Source organism: Pinus tabuliformis, chromosome 2_2 (genome assembly GCF_031772625.1).
Source record: "Pinus tabuliformis cultivar Carrire ecotype Pingquan chromosome 2_2, CPIR1, whole genome shotgun sequence".
NCBI lineage: Eukaryota > Viridiplantae > Streptophyta > Pinopsida > Pinales > Pinaceae > Pinus > Pinus tabuliformis.
The window spans coordinates 1,243,106,719-1,243,130,747 of NC_142300.1; the positions used below are offsets into that span (position 1 = coordinate 1,243,106,719).

At 38.6% G+C, this 24,029-nt stretch overlaps 1 protein-coding gene across 1 annotated transcript; it reads right to left on the reverse strand.

Moving 5' to 3' along the window:
* Positions 1–363: 363 nt before the first annotated feature.
* LOC149197996 (uncharacterized) lies at positions 364–23,491 on the reverse strand. The gene is made up of 10 exons (XM_089406048.1): positions 22,765–23,491; positions 22,555–22,662; positions 22,118–22,428; positions 5,237–5,394; positions 4,157–5,151; positions 3,807–4,070; positions 2,678–3,676; positions 1,938–2,546; positions 1,280–1,843; positions 364–1,086 (listed from the first exon to the last, which is right to left on the reverse strand). Exons 1-10 carry the CDS (start codon positions 23,344–23,346, stop codon positions 469–471), a joined length of 5,208 nt encoding a protein of 1,735 aa, XP_089262174.1. The 5' UTR covers positions 23,347–23,491; the 3' UTR covers positions 364–468.
* Between the last annotated feature and the right edge of the window lie 538 nt (positions 23,492–24,029).

Below are 24,029 nucleotides of genomic sequence, written 5' to 3' on the forward strand. Positions count from 1 at the left end.
TTACATCTTTCATGAGAAACCAATAGTTAATTTTTCTTGGATAATACATTGGAATATATAAGATCTTAGAACATGTAACTCTTTAGGTTATCCATGTTGGGAAAAGGCTAATTGTCATTCTGATACAACTAGTTAAAAATATGGAAATCAATGCATAATTTAAATTTTTTTATTCTTTTTTCCATAGTTTAAAACTAGTTTGGGATTAATGGGTATTTGGTTTGCTTGAATAGATTTATGTCTTATTTCAAAGAAATAATGTGTTTGATTATGATTCTCTTATACTTTTAACTCGCCACAACACATCCTTGAATTAACAATAAAAATTAATGATAAGAAAGAACATTATTATAGTGAAAAAAATGAGAAAACATATTGAAAATAATAAATAAAATGTAGTTCATTTATAATACATAGCATTAAATACATCATCTTTGTTCACAATACTGAAAATAAATAATTTGTTTCTCAGCAGACATCATCATCATCATCATCATCATCAGCATCATCAGCATCATCATCACCATCATCATCATCAAACTCTAACAATGCTTGTTCTTTGTCCTCCTTGGAGCCCTTGATCAAGACTTGCATCAATCTCTTGGCTTTCTCTTCCATACTCTTTGAATATAGGGAAATCATATCTTGCCCATTTTCTATAATTATTTCCCCATCTTTATCTATTAATATCATCCATGGAATGTGATAATCAATAGAGTTAAAGATTCTTTTCAGTTTGGCATTGTCATCTCTTTTAGACACCATTTCTTCTAAAGAAGAAAAGTGTGTCCAAAATCTTATAGCCTCATGTTCCAATAAATTTAACAAAGGCATCTCCTCCATCTCAACTTTTGGCATTTCAGGATTTGGTAGTGGACAATAACGAACATAAGTGGTATCTGTGAGCTTTGATCTTTTTGTCTCTTTGAAATCAAATCCATTGATATAAATTATATGAATGTCATCAATAAACTCTATTAACACATTCCTTAAAAAAAATGTAAACTCCTTCATAGATATTCCTTTTTTAGAACCATCTCCACCAAATAAGCATATCATTTTTTGTTGAAGCAATACCTCTTTTACCTTTCAAAATAAGAAAAAAAATTAATCTTAAAACAATAATAAATCATCTATTTAATTTTTTTAACTTATTATTTTTAATAACAATATTAAAAAAACAAATATAAATTAAATACTAATCTTTAATTTATCATCTCCCCAAACAAAACAACCTTTAATCTATCAAACTTTAAACAAACAATGATGGACTACTCACCTTATGCCATACGCTTTCTTGATTGTAGAAAAGAAGCTCTAAAGTAGACGTAGTCTCTATTTGAGACCACTCTTCCTCCTCTAATTCTTTAATTTTGTCCACGGTAAAGGGATAAGCCTTTGGCCCCCACCTATCTAGCAAAGGCAGTACAGGTTTATCAGCTGTAAACACTTTCCCATTTGGTTCTATTACCGTGATTATACTCGTGTACATTATGTCAAGCTCACCGACCCCAAATTGATATCCTTGGTCCGGTAGACACCCTTTAATGAGGAAATACTTCACTGCTCTGCTTAACATCCATGGATTTTGAAGGACCAACCACGGAGCATCTCCTGAGAACTGCTCAAACATCTCCAATTTTATATTTGTATTTGGGTGCACAAGTGGAATTGATATAACTTCTAAATTCAATGCCTCTTTCTTTGTGTTATACAGTTCCATCAAAGACCCCAAACGAATATCATAACACATGTCAAGAGGCCTGATGTCTAACAAAATCCTTTTTCCTTTCAATTCTTCCACTCCGCAGCTACAAGGTTTGGAGTTTTCATTTGAAGCGCCCTACAATTATCAATGTCAACAAAATAAAAAGAAGTCGCGAAATTTGTAAATTCTGTTTTAAAAAAGAAATATAACAAAAGTCAGAACTTAATACCTTCTGTGATGCATAATTCTTTCGAAAGATGTGAGCGGTTTCCCCCTTTCCAGTTGGAAACAATTCTCTTAACAACTCTATATTACTCTCTCCACTTCTTGCTTCAAGTTCCTTCAACCTCTCGTAACTTCTACAGTTACTCAACAAAAATTCCTCCACTTCACAGCTTATCAACCATTTCAAGCAAGGACGATAATCTTCAGCACCCTTCGTTCTCATCTCAAAATAAATGTTCGGATCATCTGGATCATGTCCTTTCTCTTCATCTGCAACATCTATCAGAGAGGTCATTTTCCCTAACACATCAGGAGTGCGATCATTCCACTCCCCATGGCCCACAATTTTACCCTTGACTTTCAATGGCAACTCATTAAAATTGTTGCCCATATAAATTATTTCAAATTTTGTTTGTATTTCATCTATCGTTTCTTCAAATAAAGGCCACGGGAAATCAAAATCGTCAGTGAAATCAAAGATGACAAGAAAGAGGGAGTCTGCAGAAAGATGGTGAGACAGATGGAATGGCTCTCCTTCTCCATTACTGAGAAGGCTGTCGAATTCTGTTAACAACTCCTTTTCTAGAGTCGCCTTCCGGTCCTCCGACAAATCCTGAACAGAAATCTGAAATCAGTACAAAGTAAAAAAAGATACACAATCTATATTCATTTTAAAAGTTCACATAAAATACATGCAATAACACGATCGGTATATCAATATGGATGGATGGATGTTATGTTAACCTGTCCTGTCAACACTGTAAAAGACCCTAATGGATTGCCTTCTCTTTGAATTTCTCCCCATCTCTTCACCAACATTTGGCTTTGCTGGATGTCTACCAACTGTAATGTTTTTATCTTCACCACCTTGTCCATCTCTTCCCCGTCCAACAAGGGGCAGTCATCTAGATATAACTGATTCAATGAGGCAAGACAGTGAAAATATTCAGGCAGTCCTTTTAAACTGTGGCACTCTTTCAAGTATAAAAGTTTTAAGGAGGCGAGGCAGTGGAAGTCATTACACAAATCTTCAAGGTTTTTGCACCCACTTAAATCCAGGTTCCATAAATTTACTAATTCCCCAAATCTGTCTGGAAGCTTCTCTAAATTGCTACACTTGGTCAATGAAAGATCCGTGATAAAGGAGAGGTTGCAGAACCCATTAGGTAGTTCTTTTAAGCTTGAACAGCCTGACATATCCAGTGAGGAGGCCAACGACTTCAGCTCTCCAATGCTTTCTGGAATACTTCTTAATTGGCTGCATTCCTTCAAATCTAATTCAGCAAGTGATGTTAAGTTTCCTAAGCCATGAGGGAGATCTAGTAGCCTCTCGCAATAGGATAGATCCAATAATTTCAATGCTGTGAGTTTCTCAAAATTACTAGGAAGCACTTTTAGATTCTTGCAACCCTGCAAATTGAGTTTTTCCAGAGAAATCAATGATCCAAAATCTTCAGGCAATTGCATTATACTCGAACAGTACTCCATTCTGATTACTCTTAAAGATTGGAGCTTTGAAATTGAGGCTGGTAACTCCTGTATAGATCTGCAATATGAAAGTGTGAGTTCTTGCAAACCACGTACTAGATCACCCAGGTCTTCAGGCAATTTTTTCAACGCTACAAAGTGGGTCAATCTAAGTATCCGCAAATTCCCGAGATGCTGAAGATCGCCGGAAGAGATTTCCAAGGCATGAGAATGTGACCTTCCATCAAACTCCATGTACCTAACACTCGAGGGAATCTGCAAATTATTTGTGACAAACATAATCAAATTGAACCATTAAAAATAATAAAACTATCTCACACACGAATTCATTTTTGAAGAAAATTGAGGAAAGAGATATTGGACTAAATATTTAAAAGAGACTTGCCTCGTGGAAATTCAAATCCCTTGGTTCGTACTTCAAATATTTCAATCCCTTTGACTGGGACACATCAAAGGGAAGATGGGGAACTGCAGCTTGTAGAAAAACCAACTTTTTAAATGTTTGACTACATTTGTCCTCTACTTTTATCAAGTTCCCCAATGCAAGAACTCTTATCGAACTGCACAACAACTCCAATTTTGATGCTGATATATCTAATAGATCTTTATTATTTTCACTCAGCCATATACCTTTGATCTCTGGAATTTTCTGCATGATATTATTAAACAGAATTGAGTAGTTATCATAATGATAGAGACATATTATGGAACAAAATTAATTTCATGATTTGATACCTTCTCATTTAGCAGCTCCTCAACTTGCTTTCCACTGGTGAATGTGAATCTCACTCCCTCTGTCTTTTTCAGACCGATTGACAAAATGACATCGTGTACAACAACAACCCCATTTGTGCCTCTGCTGACAAGTGATCTACTTTCCAGCATATGCAGTTCAATCTTTCCCACAATATCTGCCACTGTGTCCCAATCCCATCCTTTGAAAAATGAGCAGATGTCCAAAAATGGATCTTTGGATATCTCAGGGAGATGGTTATATGCAAAGAGGTAGGATTCCATTTCTCCAACTTCACTCACCCAATTTTCTTTGTCTTCCATCAATATTTTATAAGCTTCTTGTTTATCCTCTTCTGCACGTATGAATCCTCCTACCACTTCCAAAAGTTTTGGAATTCCGCCATATGACTGTACAATCTGATTCAATTGGGTAGAATTTAGTTGGTTGTCCTTGTCATCCGTTTCAGCATCGATTTCTCTCCCCAGAAGCTGCATAGCTTCTGTGTGATGAAGGCCTTTCATAGCATAGGGTATTGTTTTCACTTTTAACGCTCTGCGCACATCTATATCACGTGCAGTGACAAGCAGCCTCACCTTCTTGGCCTTTTTCATATCCTTGGGCAAAAGCTGCCGAAGCTCCTCTTGCCCCAAAACATTATCTATGTAGATAAACGCGGGCACCTCCTCTAACATCCTGCCCACTTCTCGCTGTCCATCCAACCCACTTCTAATATCTGGAACCGTCTTTCCTTGTTCCATCAAATCTTCTAAGATCAATCTCTGCAACTTTACTATCTCTGGCTTTGAATCGATATTTTCGAAGAGTTGAACTTTAGAATATTTACATCCTTGAATGTCAGCGAACGAAAAGACGGCATCTGCAAGGGTGCTCTTACCCATTCCACCGAATCCATGCACCATAATTGCAATGGCATTTTTGTCACTCCCCCATTCCAAAAGATCGATAATTTCTTTTACCGACTCCTCTATTCCAACTGTTTCAACGGCATTAATTATCAGATCCATGTTTGTGGGAAGAACGAATTTAAAATAAACAAATTATTTCAATCATATATTCACCTGCATGATCCGGATATCTTCTGGAGAGAGGGGCTTTCTTGCGGTCAATGGCATCTAGAATACAAATACCCATCTGGGTATTAATTTGCCTGTACATGCGATCTATCTTTTGACTAAAATTATCCAGATCACCCTTGTTTACTGGGGCTTTGAAAAACCTGTAATAAGTCAAGGAAAGTCCATTAAAACACTGGATTCTGCCTATTGGACATGGTCATCCATTAATTATGGAACACGTGGACTTTTTTTTAGATGACGTGATGTAAATTTTAATGAGTAAAGGTTTGAGTTGTAATGTGCAGGTTATTGTATTATAATTTTTTGAGCAGGTTTGTCTCTATCAAATATTTTCGTATAACATTTTATATTTTTAAGTTTTATATTAATAAATTATTATTATTTTATCATTATAAAATGTAGTGTTCCAAAACGTGGAGTATTAAGAAATGGATTATGTGATCTGGAAAACCACTCAAGAACCTGATGGATAACGAAAGCTTGAAATCTAATTTTTTTCAAAATCAATTAAATAATAAAAAATATTTTAATTCACAAAATTAAAATTAAAAGTTTATTTTTTCAATATTTTATATTAATAAATAATAATTAAAAAATTAGTTTTTTAATATTTTATATTAACAAATAATAAATGACGTGAAGTTGTTTAGTGATAAACTAAATTAGTTGGGAGACTAAAATCCTGGGATTTTTTGTCCTAAAAAATTTGATGGTAGGAGTGTTTGAATTTTGTCTCTGAAGGTGGAAATGGATTCAGCACCATCAAAAATTCTAAAGCACCCAAAATCTTGAAGCTTGAAATTTGTACTTGGGATTTCCAAAAAAAATTGCCCCATTTTACCAAAATCTCGCCTAAAAATCCATTGTTTTCTAGGCCAATTTACTTCATTTTTAGACTATGTTTATTTAATACATTGTTTTTTCTTTTCATGTTAATTATAGTTTTTTATTTTTATTATTTTTTAAATTTCTAATCCACAAATATTCACTCAAATCATTATTTTAATTTTTTACTTTTATGTTATTTTTTGAGTAATATTTTTGTTCCTTATTTTCAATTTAAATATCTTTTATCAATCATTACTTTATTTTTAATAACTTTGCTCACTAAGCTAATGTGGATTTTCATAGTTGTTCATATTGTTAGAGATTTTTGGGACTAAAATTGTGGTATAGAATATGAAGAAATATAACCATTGATGAAAAATTAATTTTGAAGAGATAAAATTCAAAGGAGGGTCAACGGTCAAAGTGTTAATTTTCACATTGCTTTTAGCCCAATTCAATTCTTCAATTAGCAATCTTTTCAATAAAAATTAATCTTTCCAATCATTAAGAGTAATTGAACATAGAACAACAAATGCAATGACAAAGGAGACAATCAACACATCAACAAGAGACATCGGGTTTGGTCAAAGACTAGGGGAAAACCCCACAAGGGGGAAAACCCTTTGAAAATTATTCTTCTATTAGAATGTCATAAAATGTTCAACAAAGAGTACAATGAGCCCTATACAAAATCATCTAACAAAATAACCCAATAACATTCAAAATTATGTTTCTAGCATCAATATATATCAAACACAACTTTTCTAGTTTGTGGTCAAATTTAGCCCTAAATCCCAACCGCATGGAGGAAGAGGTGTGCATGTGGCTAGGACCTTCCAATTGCACCCTTGAGCCTGTTGGCCTGCAGTTATAGCTGAAAATTTCCTTTGACAAGCCTACAGTGGTGACCGAAAACCCTAGAACATGTGCGAGCTTCAGACCCTGTATTTTTGGACCTATGTGAACCTCTTTCCTCAACCCAACCTCAGACCTGTGCGAACAAATCAATGAAGAAGAGAAGAAGATGATGCTTGGTGATGTCCAAATGAGCTTGAGGTCACTTGTATTTATAGGCTTCCAAGGGTGACCAATTTCCTGTTAGGGCCGACCTATCCAAATGTGCATATGTGGGCTTTTCTTCATAAGAACACTTTCCCTGGTCCAAATTGAGTGCTTCAATAGTAAAAAATGGTCCTCTCGAAAAAGAGGAATCTAGTCCCATGGTTGCAATTTATCATTGAGTTGCAAAATTAACACTCCCTCTTAGCTAGGGACAAATTCCAACTGCATCATGTCATGTGTATCACGCCGTCATATCATGTCCCATCTCTGCTCAACTCTATCTGCTGAAACATTCTCAAATCTGAAGAAGAAGAATCTGGGAGCATTAGCTACCACTCTCTATAACGTTAGAGAGCATATCGCAATCTGAGAACAATATCAAGGAGCACATCTCAACCTGAAACTACATCGAGGAACATATCTCAATCCTGAATCTCATGGGGGAGAAAAACACCTTCAACCCCATATCTAGGTGATATAGGGGAGCACATCTCAACCCATCCTATTGCCAACTGATATTCCCAACAATGACCCTCAAGAGTCATGTAGTAGAACACCTGCATCATAATAAACTTGGGTTGTACACCCCCAAGTACACTCTCAACCTGTTGGCGAAATATGGAGCAGTAATCCCAACAAGCCTAGTTTGTGGGTATGATGCCAACTGGGGTATATTATGCAAAGACCAAGATAGGGGAGAAACAACTCTAGCCCTATGTAACAGATAGGGGAGCAACATATACGAACCTTTTGTCCAAAGATCCCTCAACCCTAGGAGCCCTCTATCTCAATTCCTCACACTAGGAGCTCAGACAATGGGGAAGAGTCAGCTTAGTGTTGTTGATCAGTGATGCCCCTTATCAGAAGGGGTCATATCCATTAGTCCAAGCTGCTCTCGGAAGACCAAGAACTTCCCTTTCAGAAAATCCTTGGTGAGAATATCTGCAATCTACTCATTTGTCGATATGTGATGGCGTCTAATGGCTCCTCTATGCACCATGTCTCAAATGTAATGATATTGAATCTCTATGTGCTTGGACTTGTCATGAAATACATGATTATTTGTGAGAAATATCCCACTCATTGTAGTGTCTAGGACCTACTCCTATAGCTCTCCAAAGAGCTTCCTCAACCAAACAGCTTTGCAGCTAGCCGTGCTAGCGGCAATTTACTCTGCCTCGGCGGGTACTCAATGCTACAAACTTTTTCTTCCTGCTCATCCTAGATACCATGGAAGATCCAAGACTAAAAAAACATCCAGATGTACTCTTCATGTCGACAATGTTTCCTTCCTAGTCAACATTGGTATATCCATGTTTAATGGGACCCTAAGTCTAAACTTAGGAAATTAAAACTATTAATGGGTATTAATCTAACTGTGGGTGTAACTTCTAGAAGAAGACAATGATCAAGCTAAAATGATCTTAGCCATTGATTAGATTCTAATTTGAGTCATTGAATGTCAACGAGAAGATTATTTAAGGGAGCTTGAGGGTCATTTGGAAATCACACCGAGAGATCAAGAGATCGAATTTATGAAGTGCGAAGTTCTTAGGAGGAAATTTTGATCGAGTAGATTTCTTTTAATTGAGGGGCAAGGATAGTTGGGCTGCAGTATCTTCTCTAGAGCCTAGGATACACAGCAGAGAGAGGCAGAGAGACACCATAGGGGTTGATGTTGAGCCAGAAGGACCCACGCATAGCTTGACATTGAGCCAAAAGGGCTCACGTAGAGGCAGGTCAGTCACCCACGCAGAAGTCCGAGTTTTATAAAGGAGCTGACATTTCTGAGCCGGGAGGGCTGGAAACTACTCTAGAAGGTAAGATGTTTCTTAATTGAGCTAACACAGAGCCTCAGAGAGCTCCACAGAGGCCCACACAGTTACTGTGCAAGGGAATCGTAGTTCTAGCCGAGGACAATTGACCCAGTTGTCGGAATAGTCAGAATTGTCAGGTATAGTGAGGGAATCTCACTAATTTTTTTTTACCAATTTATTTATTTGTAACTAGATTGTTGGGAGGGCATCCAGAGTTGTATTCAGAAACTACTTCTTAATAATAAAAAAACCCTCAGAGTTGTTGCACCGATTTTCCCGCATTGGGTTTTTCTGGGGACTTTTGTCCAAAAATAACTGTGTCATTTTTGTTGTATTTTCTTTCTTGCTCAGTCTCTTGTTTCCGCATAATAAGTTAATTAAGTGAAGGTTGCAGTGTATGTATTACAAAATTGGTCGTAGGAAACTACAAGTAATTTGTTTAAAGGAATTTAATAAATAGGATTAATGTCATTAGTGACTGCAGTAGGAATTACGGTCAAGGAATTTTCACACCCAACACATTATTGGTTCACATGAGCACAACCTCAATAAATATGTCCAAAGCGATGGGAATTCCCTTTCTTGCTCCTACCCCTCCTCCGACATCCTCCAATTCGAATGGAAGGTCTGAAGAGGTGGAATCCTCCTAACAGGAGAAAAGAGCCTCCAATTTGGCTCACCCAAAACCTAAAGCCAAGAAACAAAAGGTGGTTGGTGCCCATAACTCTTTGGAACCAGTAGGGCAGGCAACAGACTTAGCCAGTCAGTCTAACGTTGAGGGCATAACCAACGGAGAACCCTCATGAAGGGAGGTAGATTCCTACATTGGGAAAGCATTCATGGAATTGGAGCATCCCTCTTGTCTCCCTAAAGGATATGACAACCTCTTCCTCTACCTGTAGCAATAGGAACATGCTAGGAAGTAAAAGGCTTGGCAAGGCAAGGTTCCAAGGGAGAAAATGCATCTCACCTAGACCAAGACCAAGGCCGACGAGGATAAGGAATAGCCCAAACATGCATGCTAAATTCCCTGGATAGACATTCTCAGAGTCTCAATTTTACATGTCATTTAGTTGCTCTTGTCTACTTAGATTCAGTTATGTTTACTTTGTTTTAATGTCATTCCATCACCATTATTGTTAATACCTCTTTGGGAGACCATCTGGCTTCCCTCTTGAGCTGATGGCCTCCCTAATTTTCTCCTCATTATATACATTTTTTTGTCTACAAACAACTTAGGGGTACAAACTACTCTTGACCTCCATGATTGTATTTTATGTAAAATTTTGAAAATATACAAATATTACCCTGCTTACCCCTTAATTTTTTTTATTAAACTTATTTAAAATTTAAGATCAAAGATTTGACTCGTGAACAGTTGGGAAGATGACAATGAAGGTGAATAACTGATTTCAAGAGAGAAAAAACAGAGAGAGCCTTTGTTTCTGAACAGAAAAAGGCTCTGTTTCCTTTTACGTTGTATCTAATTCCTGATCTGAATTGAAAAAACGATTCTTATGTTGTGGGTTGAAGGATACTTTCTTTGGACTCTTACAGAAAAACTATTAGGCTCACATGGAATGTAAACAACCGCAAATTATAGAACAATGAATTGCATATATTATTGACACGATATACATTTATAGTACATAGTGTGACCCTTGGATTCATATTCGAAGTTGTCTCCTGGACTTTCGTGGCTATTCACATTCCACACCAACCCATAGAGGATTAGGTGTCCAACATTCCCCCCCTTAATTTGAAGGGGTACATATGAGTCCAAGAAGAGAGTTGTAATACAAAATGTGCAAAAATGCACGGAAGCACTAGACTGAATGTGCTCTCTGAAATGTTGGTATAAGGAGGTGGTTTAAAGATGGCCACCAACATTGGAACACTTAGTGCAGTTCCCAGAACTCTTCCAAGTCTGGCAAGAAGCTGAAATATTCTGCAAGAGGAAGTGTCCCTAATGCTTTGGAGAGGGGCACCTTCAACCTAAAACAGGGAGGTCTACAACCTACAATGGTTTAAGGATGACCACCAACTCTGGAATGCTTAATGAAATTCCTGGAACTCTTCCAAAATTAGCAAGAAGTTGAAGTCTTCTACTAGAGGAAGTGTCCCCAGTTCTTTTAAGAGATGTCTCAACCCCACATAGATGGTTTAAGGTTGATCATCAATTGAAGGCATGCTCATGGGCATCTTTGTTGCTGGCTACAACTCTGAATCTGGTATGGTAGGTTGTGGCTCATGCTCGCTTGATGTTGCTTTGAAGCTTGTAGATGACCATCACTTCCCACCTTGTCAGATACAAGGTGAGATGATGGAGAGAACTCAACTGCAAGACTGTTCAATACTCTAGAAAAGTTCTGACATATGACTATAAAATATTCTTGGTTTTTGAAGCCCATTTCCAAGAAGCAATCCATCCAAGATGAATCTCTTGCACGAGGCTTGTTTTTGTAGCATCTATTTGAGAATAAGTGATTTTATGACAGTGCTCACATGGATGAAGATCAAAACAGTGATCTTTCATATGGCCAACTCGATCACAGCGTTGGCATTTAACAACTTTTGGTTGTGAATGTGGAGGAGTAGAATCTGGAACAGTTGAAGGTGAACCATCATGAAGAAACCCAACGCTCTAAAACTTGATGGGCTTTGAGTAATCTGGAATATGAAAGGAAACTTCCTTATCATATCCAAGACATGTTATGTGCTTATTGCTGATGAGTTCTTCCCAAGGTTTAATGATGGGCTTGGGATGGGCAAACTGAACTTCTACATCTGCATGAAAATATGATCTGGAACTGGGCACTAAATCAACCTCAACTTTATATTCTTGGTGTTGATGGGAGTCTGTCTCAATGTTTTGAACAGAAACAGGTTCAAAATGATGAATCCATTGTTGTAATTCTTCTTGCTTAAGTTGAGACTCCAACTACAAAAACTCAATATTTTCTTGTGCATTTTGCAAACATATTTGAATGTTAACAAGAGTGGTTTTGCTGATTTTGATAGTGTCACCTGTAGTATATTGTATCAAAGTTTCCAGGGACTCTAATAATTCATAAACTTTGGCCATTTTCCAAACAAATCAAGCTAAAGAAATGAAGGGTGTTGGCTTCAACCGATAATGCACCCGTTTACAATGTAAACAAATTGCGAATATTGGATTGATCTTCAAAATAAATGTGTCATTGATTTAATAAAAAATATCAAACTAAAATGTTGAATATAGCACCCCACACCAAGAAAAATTTCAACTATACCTCTAAGATTGCGAGAAGAGATAATGATACTATCATTACTTACTATGCAGTGTTTTCTAATGCTAGAAAATATAACATATCCATGGTGAGGGGTTAAGAATTCTTTGAAGCTTCCTGAAAGTGATTGTTGGGTGTGGGATCCTCCAAGGCAAGTTGGCCCCATCAAGCCAACAGTGATACAAAAACACTCGGTTGGATAAAATAGATCATACTTCACTCCCTTCCATCTGGTTCTTTAATTTTTATTTAGGTCACGTATTTAGGTCTAGCCAAAATCCGCAGCTTTCCCTTAGATCTAACTGTTTTCTCCCCTGTCTTTGTGCAGCAATGGCGCTTCACACTAAGAAAACAGTGTTCGACAGACTTCGGGAGGTTGGAGATCGAGTTGGCTACGAAAAGTCACACTGGAGCCGAGGGACCGAGGTTCGAGGGAGAGGACCGAGTGGAAGGATCCCACAACTAACACACAAGAATGCAATGGGCGTAGAGGGAGTAAACAAAGATGTTGGGCATTGGGTTTTCTTAGTAGAGAGAATATTCATGGAGAGACATTAGTCTTCATTACATGGGAGCTCCAGACATTAACCAACAACATTCAGGCATGGAATATTAAAAACGCATATGACAGTGTATGGAAGGTGGAGCGTTATACCAGAGTTAAAAACACAATGTTATAAACTGGTGGTAGAGGACTGTGGTATGCAGGCAGAGGATTGGCGCTCAACTGTGGTATGCCTGTAGAGGACTAGGCGTTAACTGAAGACCGTTGATATATATGGAATCGGCCTCCAAATTCGACTGCTCCAGCATGGGCACTTGCCAGACCAAAGACTTGAAAACCTCTCAACTGCAACATTGTCGTCCGGTGTGAATACCACAACAACCGTTACTTTTATGACGCCTCTGGAATAACATGTGTAGCAAGTGCTATACCTATTGATTCTCGCATAAGGTGCGATTGCAGACTCCTCTCTGTGGCGGTGTTCTGAAATTATGGGGGTCATGTTGCCTTTTCTCTGCTCACAACATTGTTGCTTGACAACATGTCTAGAAACAGATTGTCGGCATCTCAGAACTGTGATAAAAACCCTACAGATTCATCTCATGATGAACACAAGTGGTCGCCTACATTTTTAAAACATCAACGTTCTTTCAAAGACTGGATCAATGGTAGCACTGTGACGAGCAACAACATTAATGATGTTGAGTTGATGATATCGGTCCCTGAAGAATTTTTGAGTAATGATGAAGAATCAATGAACGCCACCCCACAACTAGTTGAAGAAGAGCAACCAACTATGCCTCAATCTGAGCTCATTGGACTGCATAGTGACTTGGACTTGGATGCTGAACAATGCACGAGGGACAAGGAATTCAAAGGTTATCTTTGGAGGAGGCGCGAGATGAAATTCAGTGGGGACAGATGAGACCCTCAGATTTCCCCCCATACATGTATATCAAGATGAGAATGGTACCTTGTGATCCAAGGACAACAAGAAACTGTGGGCTTTCCAAATGACCGACGTTACCTCCATTGCAGGGAAGCTTTTCTTTAACCAATTTTTCAGGATGCCTCCTAACAGTGGTCAGTGGGAAGAGGTATCGATGGCATAATGTTTTATACCTAAGTGGATATGAATTTGAAACTGATGCATTCAAGACTTTGAAGACACCTTTTCCAGCCCAGGTACGCTTATGTATTCAGAAGGAATGCTTGACATTGCCAGAGGAAAAATTCAAGCTGCGATTAAAGATAATCACTATGGGAAAAGTAGCTGAAGGAAAGAACTTGGGTGGCAGTAATAGAAAGATAGGCTTAGATGGCAGAGCCTTAAATTTGATGAGACCACAAATCAATTCCAAACCAAACTCAGATTGGAGCAGCTATGAACCAGCTATGAACCATATGATATAATGAACATAAAGTGACATGAACCAGTGCTCACAATAATCTCAACGCATATATAAATACGACCCTCATATAAAACGAAATTTAATGCAGGAGTAACCTTCACATATAAACCTTGAACTTCAATTAACGCACAGAGAAAGAACGTATATACCAGGATTTAGTGGGGCAGAGAGCCAAATTTAGGTCCTGTGTTCTAACGGGTGCAGATTTCAGAGAATCTAGATAATGCCTAGGTCTGGAAACAAACTCACAGAGAATGACCACAAAAAATAGTGGCTCAAATTGGAGCACGACAGGAATTCACCTGCTCTGATACCATGTTAAGCTCACATGGAATGTAAACGACCATAAATGATAGAACAATGAATTGCATATATTATTGACATGATATACATTTATAGTACATAGTATGACCCTTGGATTCATATTCCAAGTGGTCTCTTGGACTCCAGTGGTTTTTCACATTCCACAGCAACCCATAGAGGATTAGGTGTCCAACAAAAACTTGTTAGAAGTGTTTCTTTTCTCCTTGTCTCTTTAATTTATTAGATGTGATGTATGAATTATCTTAAAATTGGCAGCTAGGGCCAAACTCCACATGGGTCATTTTATTTATGACAATTGATATTTTTCTTGGATTCCTCTCTCCGAGAGGTGTAGGATTGATCTAGAGATCATCCGATTCTGACATGTACAAATGAAGTTATGAATTTATTTTGATTATGGAAAAATTGTCAAGGTCGTCCAGCAAACTTATGTAGGCTCAGAAGCCCAATAGTCATGTCCATTCATCCTCAATGTTTGTTATAAGTACATGACGCCTTAGCCTCATTTGGACACACTCATCTTCACACTTCTCTCTCTCTCTCCTCATTGATTGGGTGTGGATTTCTAGGCCTCTCTCTCTCCACACGTCCAAAATTTTAGGAGCGAAATTTCAGGAGGCCAAAATTTCAAGAGACTGAATTTTTGGATAGTTTGACCATGCATTGACCAGCAATGTTGACATGTTGGACTACGTTTTTGTTAATTTTAGGTATGTTCTATGCTAGATCAATTTACTTCAATTTTCACAGTTAGCTCAATATCTTTTCCAGATTAGCAATCACATCAGCATTAAAGTAAACTGCAGATAGAACATAAATATAAATCGCAGAAGACAAGAGGACACAAGATGTGGCGCTAGCCAGGGACAAACCCCAATGTGGGGAAACCCTTGATAAATTCTTCTTTTATGTTCTTCAATAGTTTAGCAGAGAGAGAGAGATATAGTACATTTACAACAGAAGTCAACATTTTGACTTTCTATATCTACATGAGATCAATTGAAGACATGTTGCATCAACTGATTCTCCAAGGTCACTCCTTCACCCATCACAATGCTGCATCTCATCCACTTGTTGCACCTTACCGTGCTGCACCATGCTGTACTTATCATCACAGTGCTGGACCTTAATGACCATGCTATGCACTTCATGTTGCTACTTCTGTTACTGTGCTACTTCAATCATTGAGCTGCTCTTATCATGGATCTGCACCTAATGTTGTACTCATCGCTGATCTACACTCAATGACTACTATGATGCATTTCATCATGCTTCATTAATCATGACTATACCTATCATTGTACTGCATTATGTGCCATTGCTGCACCATGTTGCCATCCTGACCTATGTGTTGGCTGCACCTTGCTTGCTTGTTGTCCCTAGCTTTCTTGTTGTCCTTAGCATGCTTATTGTTGCATGCTAGTTGTCCCTTGCATGCTAGCTATAACATTGCATGCTAGTTGTCCCTTGCATGCTAGCTATAACATTGCATGCTTGGTGTATTTGCTGCTAAGTACCATACAACTGTCCCAATGTTAGTTAGCTATCCCTTGCATGTTGCCCTCCTTCAGAGACAAATGCTCCAGTTGTTCCGGCAGTTCCGGCTTTTCTGACAATTTCGGCTTTTCCGGCTTTTCAGGTAGTTCCAGATTTTTTGGTAGTTCTAGCTTTTCTGGCTTTTTCGGCAGTTCTGGCTTTTCTGCCAGTTCCGGCTTTCTGGTAGTTCCGGCTTTTCCAGCAGTTCTGACTTCTAGTAGTTCTGGATTTTCCAGCAGTTCCGGCTTTTCCGGTAGTTCCGGCTTTTTCGGCAGTTCCGGTTTTTCTGGTAGTTCCAGCTTTTCCTACAGTTCTATTTTTCCCAGCTTTTCTGGCTTTTCTGGCTTTTCCGGCAGTTCCGACAGTTCCGGCTTTTCCAGTAGTTCTGGCTTTTCCAGTAGTTACGGATTTTCCAGCAGTTCCGACTTTTCCGATAGTTCCAAATATTCCGGCAGTTCCGGTTTTTTTATTCTCCCATGACTACATTTAGATCTAGGGCAGCGTATACCCTAGGGCACTCCCTCTAGCTCTCATCTTCATCAAACCCAAAACAGGATGAAGTGAGATCACAAGAGTGAGTGTGTGTGTGACAAATGACTTCAAGTCCTCTTCTATTTATACTAAAACGTAGAGGTTGAATAGACATGACTGTTGGGCTTCTGAGCCTACATAAGTTGCTGGCCGACTTGACAATTTGTCCATAATCAAAATAAATTCATATCTTCATAAATACTTATCGGAATCGGATGATCTTTAGATCAATCCTACACCTCTCGATGAGAGGGATCCGATAAAAATATTAGTTGCCATAAATAAGATGACCCACATGGAGTTTGGCCCTAGTTGCCAATTTTAATAGTTTTTGGGTGAGATATTTCTATTTGGGCAAGCCGCATTTCTAGGCACAGAAATCGAGGTCAAATGTTGACTTTGACCAGCATTGACTGCAGCTAGGGCTGACAATAGAGTTGGTTGTTTGACCATGTTTGACTGGACTATTTTGGGTTATTTTGAGGGTTGATTCATTTTGTTGTTTGGAGGCCGAAGTTGACTGAAGTTAACCAAATTGTTGAGGGTCAAATCTTCCCTTTTGACTGGTATTGACTTTCCTCATTAGGACTCTTTTACTGTTGTTACAAAATATCAGATTTGTAAATTGTACTATCTCTCTCTGTTGAACCATTGAAAACTATAAGAAGATTTGATCAAGGGTTTCCCCACATTGGGGTTTATCCCTGGCTGGTGCCACATCTTGTGTCCCCTTGTCTTGGCTTGTCTTCTACTGTTTATATTTATGTTCGATCTACATTTTATTATCATGTTGATGTGATTGCTAATCTAAATATTGGTACTGGGCTATTAAAGAAATTGAAGTGAAATTGCTCTAAAGCATAGAACATACCATTTTGCATCAAATTAACATGGTATCAGAGTTGAGGTGAAGACAAATCCCAAGAAAGAGTGAAAGATAGATCACCAAAGACAGCTGGACAAGGACAAAAGGCTCAATGGGTTCCTCATCCTACTTCCCAGCTGAAGACAATCTCCATGATAAATCTAACTATCATGGATGGAAGATGTCTCTTAATTTTACCTTGGAAGAACAAGAAGTGATGGATTATGTGCAGGGTAAAATCCCTGAACCTCCTTCAAATGCACCGGCTGTTGCAAAGACCAGGTACAATAGGGATGAAGTCAAAGCAAAGAAGATTATCAGGGATTTCATTGACAAGCGTTTGGTGGCCTACATCTCCGAATTGAAGACCTCCTTGGAGATCTACGACATGTTGATCAACATGTTCAAGGTTAGTAATGCTAATCAAATTCTATTTCTCAAGAATATTAAGAAGGGCAAGGACGAGGATATTCAATCCTACTTCTTAAGGATCACTGAGATCAAGAATGATCTACTTTTGATTGGAGAAGTCTTTCCTGACAGGAAACTTACTCTCACCACCGTTGGAGGACTCCCACTTGAGTGGTATGTATTTAGAACCACAATACTCAACAATGATAGAATTCCAGGGTTTGAAGAATTGATGTCAAGATGCATTCAGGAAAAAACAAGAATGGCGGAGCAAGAAATGCCTTCTATTAGAAGCAACCCAACTGCATTCTTTGCTTATGCCAAAAGGAGAAATAATGCAGGGTCTAAAGGTCATTTCCATGGAAAGGCTGGATCTAAGGGAGGAAGGAAGGGCAAGTGCTTTGTTTGCAATAAGTTTGGCCACTATGCAAGTGAGTGTCCAAATAGAAGGGACACATCACATGATGATGATCACAATCGTTCCAAGGGCAACTTCAACAACAATGATCAAAGGAATGGCAGGTCCAATGGCAAGGGAAAAAGGAATGTGGGACATCAAGGAAATGGTAGACCCTCCAAGAGATCAAGGAACTCCAGGTATAAAGAATCCAATGTTGTTAATAATAAGCAAAAAGAGTACTATCTTATATCGGCCCTCTCCACTGCCTCTCCTCTGAACACTTTGGGAAATTGGCTGATTGATAGTGGTGCCTCAAGGCACTTCACCGTATACAAGGAAGCCCTCTCTAATCTGATAGAAAAAGAGACAAACTTGGAGATCATCCTTGGAGACGATGCCACCTATCTCATGAAGGGAGTAGGGAATGTTACCCTTCAATTGAATCAAGGTAACACTATTCATTTGCAAGAAGTATTATATGTACCTGATCTCAAGAAGAAACTAGTGTCCATTTTGGCAATGGAAGATAAAGGATTCAAGGTGGCTTTTATCGATGGAAAGGTACGTGTTTGGAAAAGAAATTTTAAAGATGATTTTACTCTTGGGTTTAGGGTTGACACTTTGTATCAAGTTGGAGGAAGTCCATTGGGAGCCATGTCTTGTGACACATCTCTACAATCTAAACTATGGCACCGGAGGTTTTCCTATATTCATTATAAGGCCCTACCCGATGTGAGACAGATGGTGACAGGTATACTCGAATTCAAAGTAGAGCATGAAGGTGCATGTCCAGGATGTGCCGAAGGAAAACTTACAAGGGGACCATTCCCCTCAAGTAATAGCAAGACCACAAACATATTGCAATTGATCCACTCTGACATATATGGTACGATGCCCGTAAACTCTTTGGGAGAATATTTATATTATCTCACCTTTACGGATGATTATTCTCGCAAAACCTGGATCTACTTCTTGAAGAAGAAGGATGAAGTGTTCACCTGGTTCTGACACTTCAAAGCCTTTATCGAAAACCAATCCGAGAAGAAAATCAAGATATTGAGGACTGATAATGGGACCGAGTATGAATCTAATGAATTCCAAGATTATTGCAGAGAAGCTGGCATTAAGAGGGAGACTACAACACCATACACTCCCGAGTAGAATGGTGTGGCTAAAAGGAAGAATCACACTATTGTAGAAGTTGTTAGTGCCATGCTTCATGATCAAGGGCTTCCGAAGTTCCTATGGGTTGAAGCTGCAAATACCGATGTGTATGTTCAAAACCGATGCCCTCATCAAGCATTGGACTCCAAGACTCCCGAAGAAATGTTCACTGGTAAGAAACCTGATGTCTCTCATTTTAGAATTTTTGGAAGCCCCGTATATTTTCATGTGTCAAAAGAGAAAAGAAGCAAATTGGGTGCATCTCAGAAGAAAGGAATCTTTGTGGGCTATAGTGAAAATTCTAAGGGATATAGAATTTATTTGGTTGGTCAAAGGGAAGTTGAGATAAGTCATGATGTCACCTTCGACAAAGATATGGCCCTCAGGAATATCAACAACCTTCCTATCCCAAGGAAGGACAAAGAAGCTGACAACAAAAAACAGGGTGCAAAAGAAGAAGAAACAATACCATATGTTGATGAACCTATGGATCTTATTGATCCTCCTCCTCAAGAGCCCTCCTCCTCCAGGAGGAGACCCTCATGGCTTAGGGAGACTTGAGAAGATGCCGAGAGACATATTGCACCAAGGGGGACCTTCCGTGAAAGCAAGAAACCAAATAGGTATCAAGGATACTTGACCATCATGAGCACTATCATTCAAAATGAGCCTTCATCATTTGAAGAAGTCGTGAAGCAACAAGTACGGAAGGAGGCTATGAATGAAGAATATGAGTCAATTATGAAGAATGATGTCTAGGATGTGGTTCCTAGACTCGGGGACAAATCAGTTGTCACCTCTAAGTGGCTCTACAAAATCAAGCATGGAGCTAATGGAAGTGTAGAAAAGTTCAAAGCTCGCTTCGTTGCTCGAGGCTTCTCTCAAAAGGAAGGTGTAGATTACGATGAGATATTTGCACCTGTTTCCCGATATACCACCATCCGCTCGATCATAGCTCTTGCTGCCTCGCAAGGATGGAACCTACATCATATGGATGTCAAGACCGCTTTCTTGTATGGTTCGATCAAAGAGGAATTCTATGTGGAACAACCTGAGGGGTTTGAGGTTCATGACTGGGAATCTCATGTATACAGGTTGAAGAAAGCTCTCTATGTGTTGAAGCAAGCAACCCGGGCTTGGTATGAGAGGATCGATAGCTATCTGATGAAGATGCGATTCACTAGAAGTGAAGCCGATTCGAACCTTTACTTTAAGGTTGAAAATGATAAACCTCTCATTCTGGTACTTTATGTGGACGACCTCTTTCTGACAGGTGTAGACCCTCTCATTCACAAATGTAAGAGGGAGTTGGCTTATGAATTTAAGATGAATGACCTAGGACTAATGCACTACTTCCTAGGGTTGGACGTCTCACAAAAGCCAGGTGAAATTTTTCTATGAAATATGTTGTGAAGATATTGGAAAGATTTGGGATGGTGGACTGCAAGCCTTTGACTACCCCGATGGAACTTAACTTTAAGAAGTTATGTGGTAGGGCTGCTAGAGTTGAATTGGGAAATGCTTCTGAGTATCGTCAACTCATAGGAGCATTTATGTTCTTGGTGAACTCCCATCCAAACAGATGTTTTGCAGTTAACACATTAGACCAATATATGGTTGAGCCTCATCATATACATTGGATTGGTGCCAAGAATTTTTTGAGATATCTTCGGGGCACAATCACTCATGAATTGAGATACATTGCCGGAGATGTGAGGCTGCATGTTTATTCTGATGTTGATTGGGCTGACAGTGTGGTGGATTACAAGAGCACTTATGAATGTCGTTTTTCTTTGGGTTCTACTTCGATAACCTGGATGGGCAGGAAGAAGAAATCGGTTGCCTTGAGCACTGCTGAGGTCGAGTACATAGCTGCTAGTATGGCCTCCTATGGAGCTGTCTAGTTGAGGGAGCTCTTCAGTGAGTTGTTTGGACATGTGCTGGATACCATGTGATCCTATGCGACAATCAGAGTGGGATCTGATTATCAGAGAATCCTGTGTTTCATGATCACTCCAAGCATATAGATATGTACCACTTTATCTGGGATATGTTACAACAAGGAGCAATAAAAGGTACAAACTATTCCTGATTTTATGTAAAAAAATTTAAAATATACAAATATTACCCTGCTTACCCTTTAAAAAAAAATTATTAAACTTATTTAAAATTTAAGATCAGGATTCAGAGAGTTGAGAAGATGACAGCGAAGGTGAATAACTGATTTCAAGAGAGAAAAAATAGAGAGAGACTCTCTTTCTTAACAGAAAAAGGCTCCGTTTCCTTTTGCGTTGTATCTAATTCCTGATCTGAATTGAATAAACTATTCTTATGATCTGGGTTGAATGATACTTTCTTTGGACTATCGCAGAAAAACTTGTTAGAAGTGTTTCTTTGCTCCCTGTCTCTTTAATTTATTAGATGTGATGTATGAATTAGGTAAGAAAACCTCTTTTAAGAGATGCATTACCTTCCCTATTTCCACTTTTAGACAATCTATTACAGCTGCAGGCTCTTATTTATGTGTATGTTTGAAAAAGATTGTAACAGATTTGCTTTCCCAGAAGATAGCATATTCACATCGAGTTCTTTGTTTTGGTTAATTTGCAGGTTCTGGAGTATTTGATTGTTTGCTTTTATAACAGAATTGTGGGGCTTTCATCAGGGGGCCTCTGCTATATGTGCATATCAAAATAAACCGTCACACAAATAAATAGATTAGAATGTTGATTTACTCACTTGGAATATTTTGACGAGTCAATCTGACAACAGCACATGGTGCAGCCTTCAATTATCAATTCGGTTGCCTCTTTGATTAGATTGTGCATTTCTTCATCTTCTTTCAACTGACGGTGTTTTCTAAATTGTCTGACAACTTTGGCCAGAAAAAACATTTCCTTCAGAAGACGTAGGCACTCAGCTTTATTGCCTTTAACTTCTCCGAGCCTCTGGAAGATATTCTCTACCACAAGAAGACCTGCAGTAACCAACTGTGTCGGTCCCAGACCTGCAACAGCTGTCTTGAACACCTCCCCGGGAATAACACTTGTCTGAAATAAACATACAAGAAAAATTTAGGGGATGCACAACACAAACAAGAAGAATTTGAGCATATGAATAAAAGGGTTTGTAAATAAAACATTGTCAAATGATGAAGGTCCAAGTTTACTACGCACAACGACATTGATTCCCCCTGATATCAGCTCCTTTAATTTGGAGAATGTTTTGGAGGTAGTGGGCCAATATTGTTGAGCCCCTTCTGTTTGTGGCGGTTTTTCCCTTTCCTGGAACAAAAGGAAACGGAATTTCATTCATGCTGTTTTCTAAATCTGCAGGTCATGATGTCCATATAAAATCACACAATATCTATAGCGATACGCTTTTACCTTGATGAGTCGCAAGCGTTCGGATATGCGCTCAATAAGGGCATCCAGATCCACGTCCACGTTGTCTCCTTCAAGCCCAGCAGCATCTTTGTTTGTGTTGGTAATAGAAGAGGAGGACGTTGTCCCTTGAAAAGAAGAGTGGGCAACCGATTGTTGGGAGTGATGAATATCATCTGTCGCCATGGCCACCGTTGGAACGCGGGAAGAAGCGGAGGAGGTAGCAGTTTCTGGAACGGTGGAAGAGGAGGAGGCAGCACATGGTGGAGCTAATGGAATGGAGGAGGCACCACCTGATGGAGGAGAAGGCACCACCTCATCCTGCTTTACAACAACAGCGCAAGAGGCGTCTTGATGTGCAGAAGAAGATGAAAAGGACGGCTCGATACTCTTGCCTTGGGCACCAGAAGTTGACGATGATGGAGGGGTTTGGAGATGATGTCCTGTTGCTACCATTTCTGTCGGAGAAGGAGCGTTTGGGTCAACAGCTGCAGCAGAAGCATCTGGCAGGGCAGAGGGAGAAGGGGTGTTCCTCCCCCAAAAACAAGAAAAACAGGAGCAGCAGCAGCTACTTCTCCTGGTCATTGTTGCTAGAACAAGGTAAGGTTGGAAGGTGAGGATGAGAATAGGAAAAACAAGGAACAATGAGAGTCGAAGAACTGAAATTTGAGAGGTAGCACTTCTCTGAATTCACTCACCGCAACGCATTATATTGGGGTATTTGTGGTTTCTCTCCCAGTTCCATGGATTAGGTAAATTGAAATAGATAAATATGCCTTCTTGTGCTCACGGGTTACATTCGGATAAAGTGACACGTATATGATGCGAATTCTATTTTCGATACGTGATTCGAAGGCAACATAGTCGAAGTGCTAAATTCAGGGAAAATCTGTTTTCACTTCCAAGTCATTTTATAAAGTCTTGTCCTTTAGAAAATTTAAAAGTATTTTTTAAGGCTTGGGTAATTTTTTTTTCTTCTGTTTTTTAATTATTTTGTATGTTATAAAATTTAAATTAAGATGAATGGATTTTAATATTTTAGAATCTTATCTAAAGGATATATTAATAAATATAAAGATATTAAAATTTTAAAGTTTATAGAAAAATTTATTGGATTTTATTTTTAATTGGTTATTATTTAGATGTGGTGTAACATTTTTAGTTGTAAATTGGATAATGAGTTTCATTTGTTGTTTTTGTAAATGAGGTTTTTTCTGAATTTTCTAGGGATTAGTGGGATTTGTGAAGGTTGTCTTTTTTCCCTTTTG

Excerpts from the sequence above, each read along its gene's own strand:
- LOC149197996 (XM_089406048.1), bottom strand. The coding sequence starts at position 23,346 with ATGACCAGGAGAAGTAGCTGCTGCTGCTCCTGTTTTTCTTGTTTTTGG. Across the intron at positions 5,152-5,236 it reads AAGATATCCGGATCATGCAG|TTGGAATAGAGGAGTCGGTA; the intron begins GTGAATATATGA and ends CCGTTGAAACAG. Across the intron at positions 3,677-3,806 it reads GGGATTTGAATTTCCACGAG|ATTCCCTCGAGTGTTAGGTA; the intron begins GCAAGTCTCTTT and ends AATAATTTGCAG.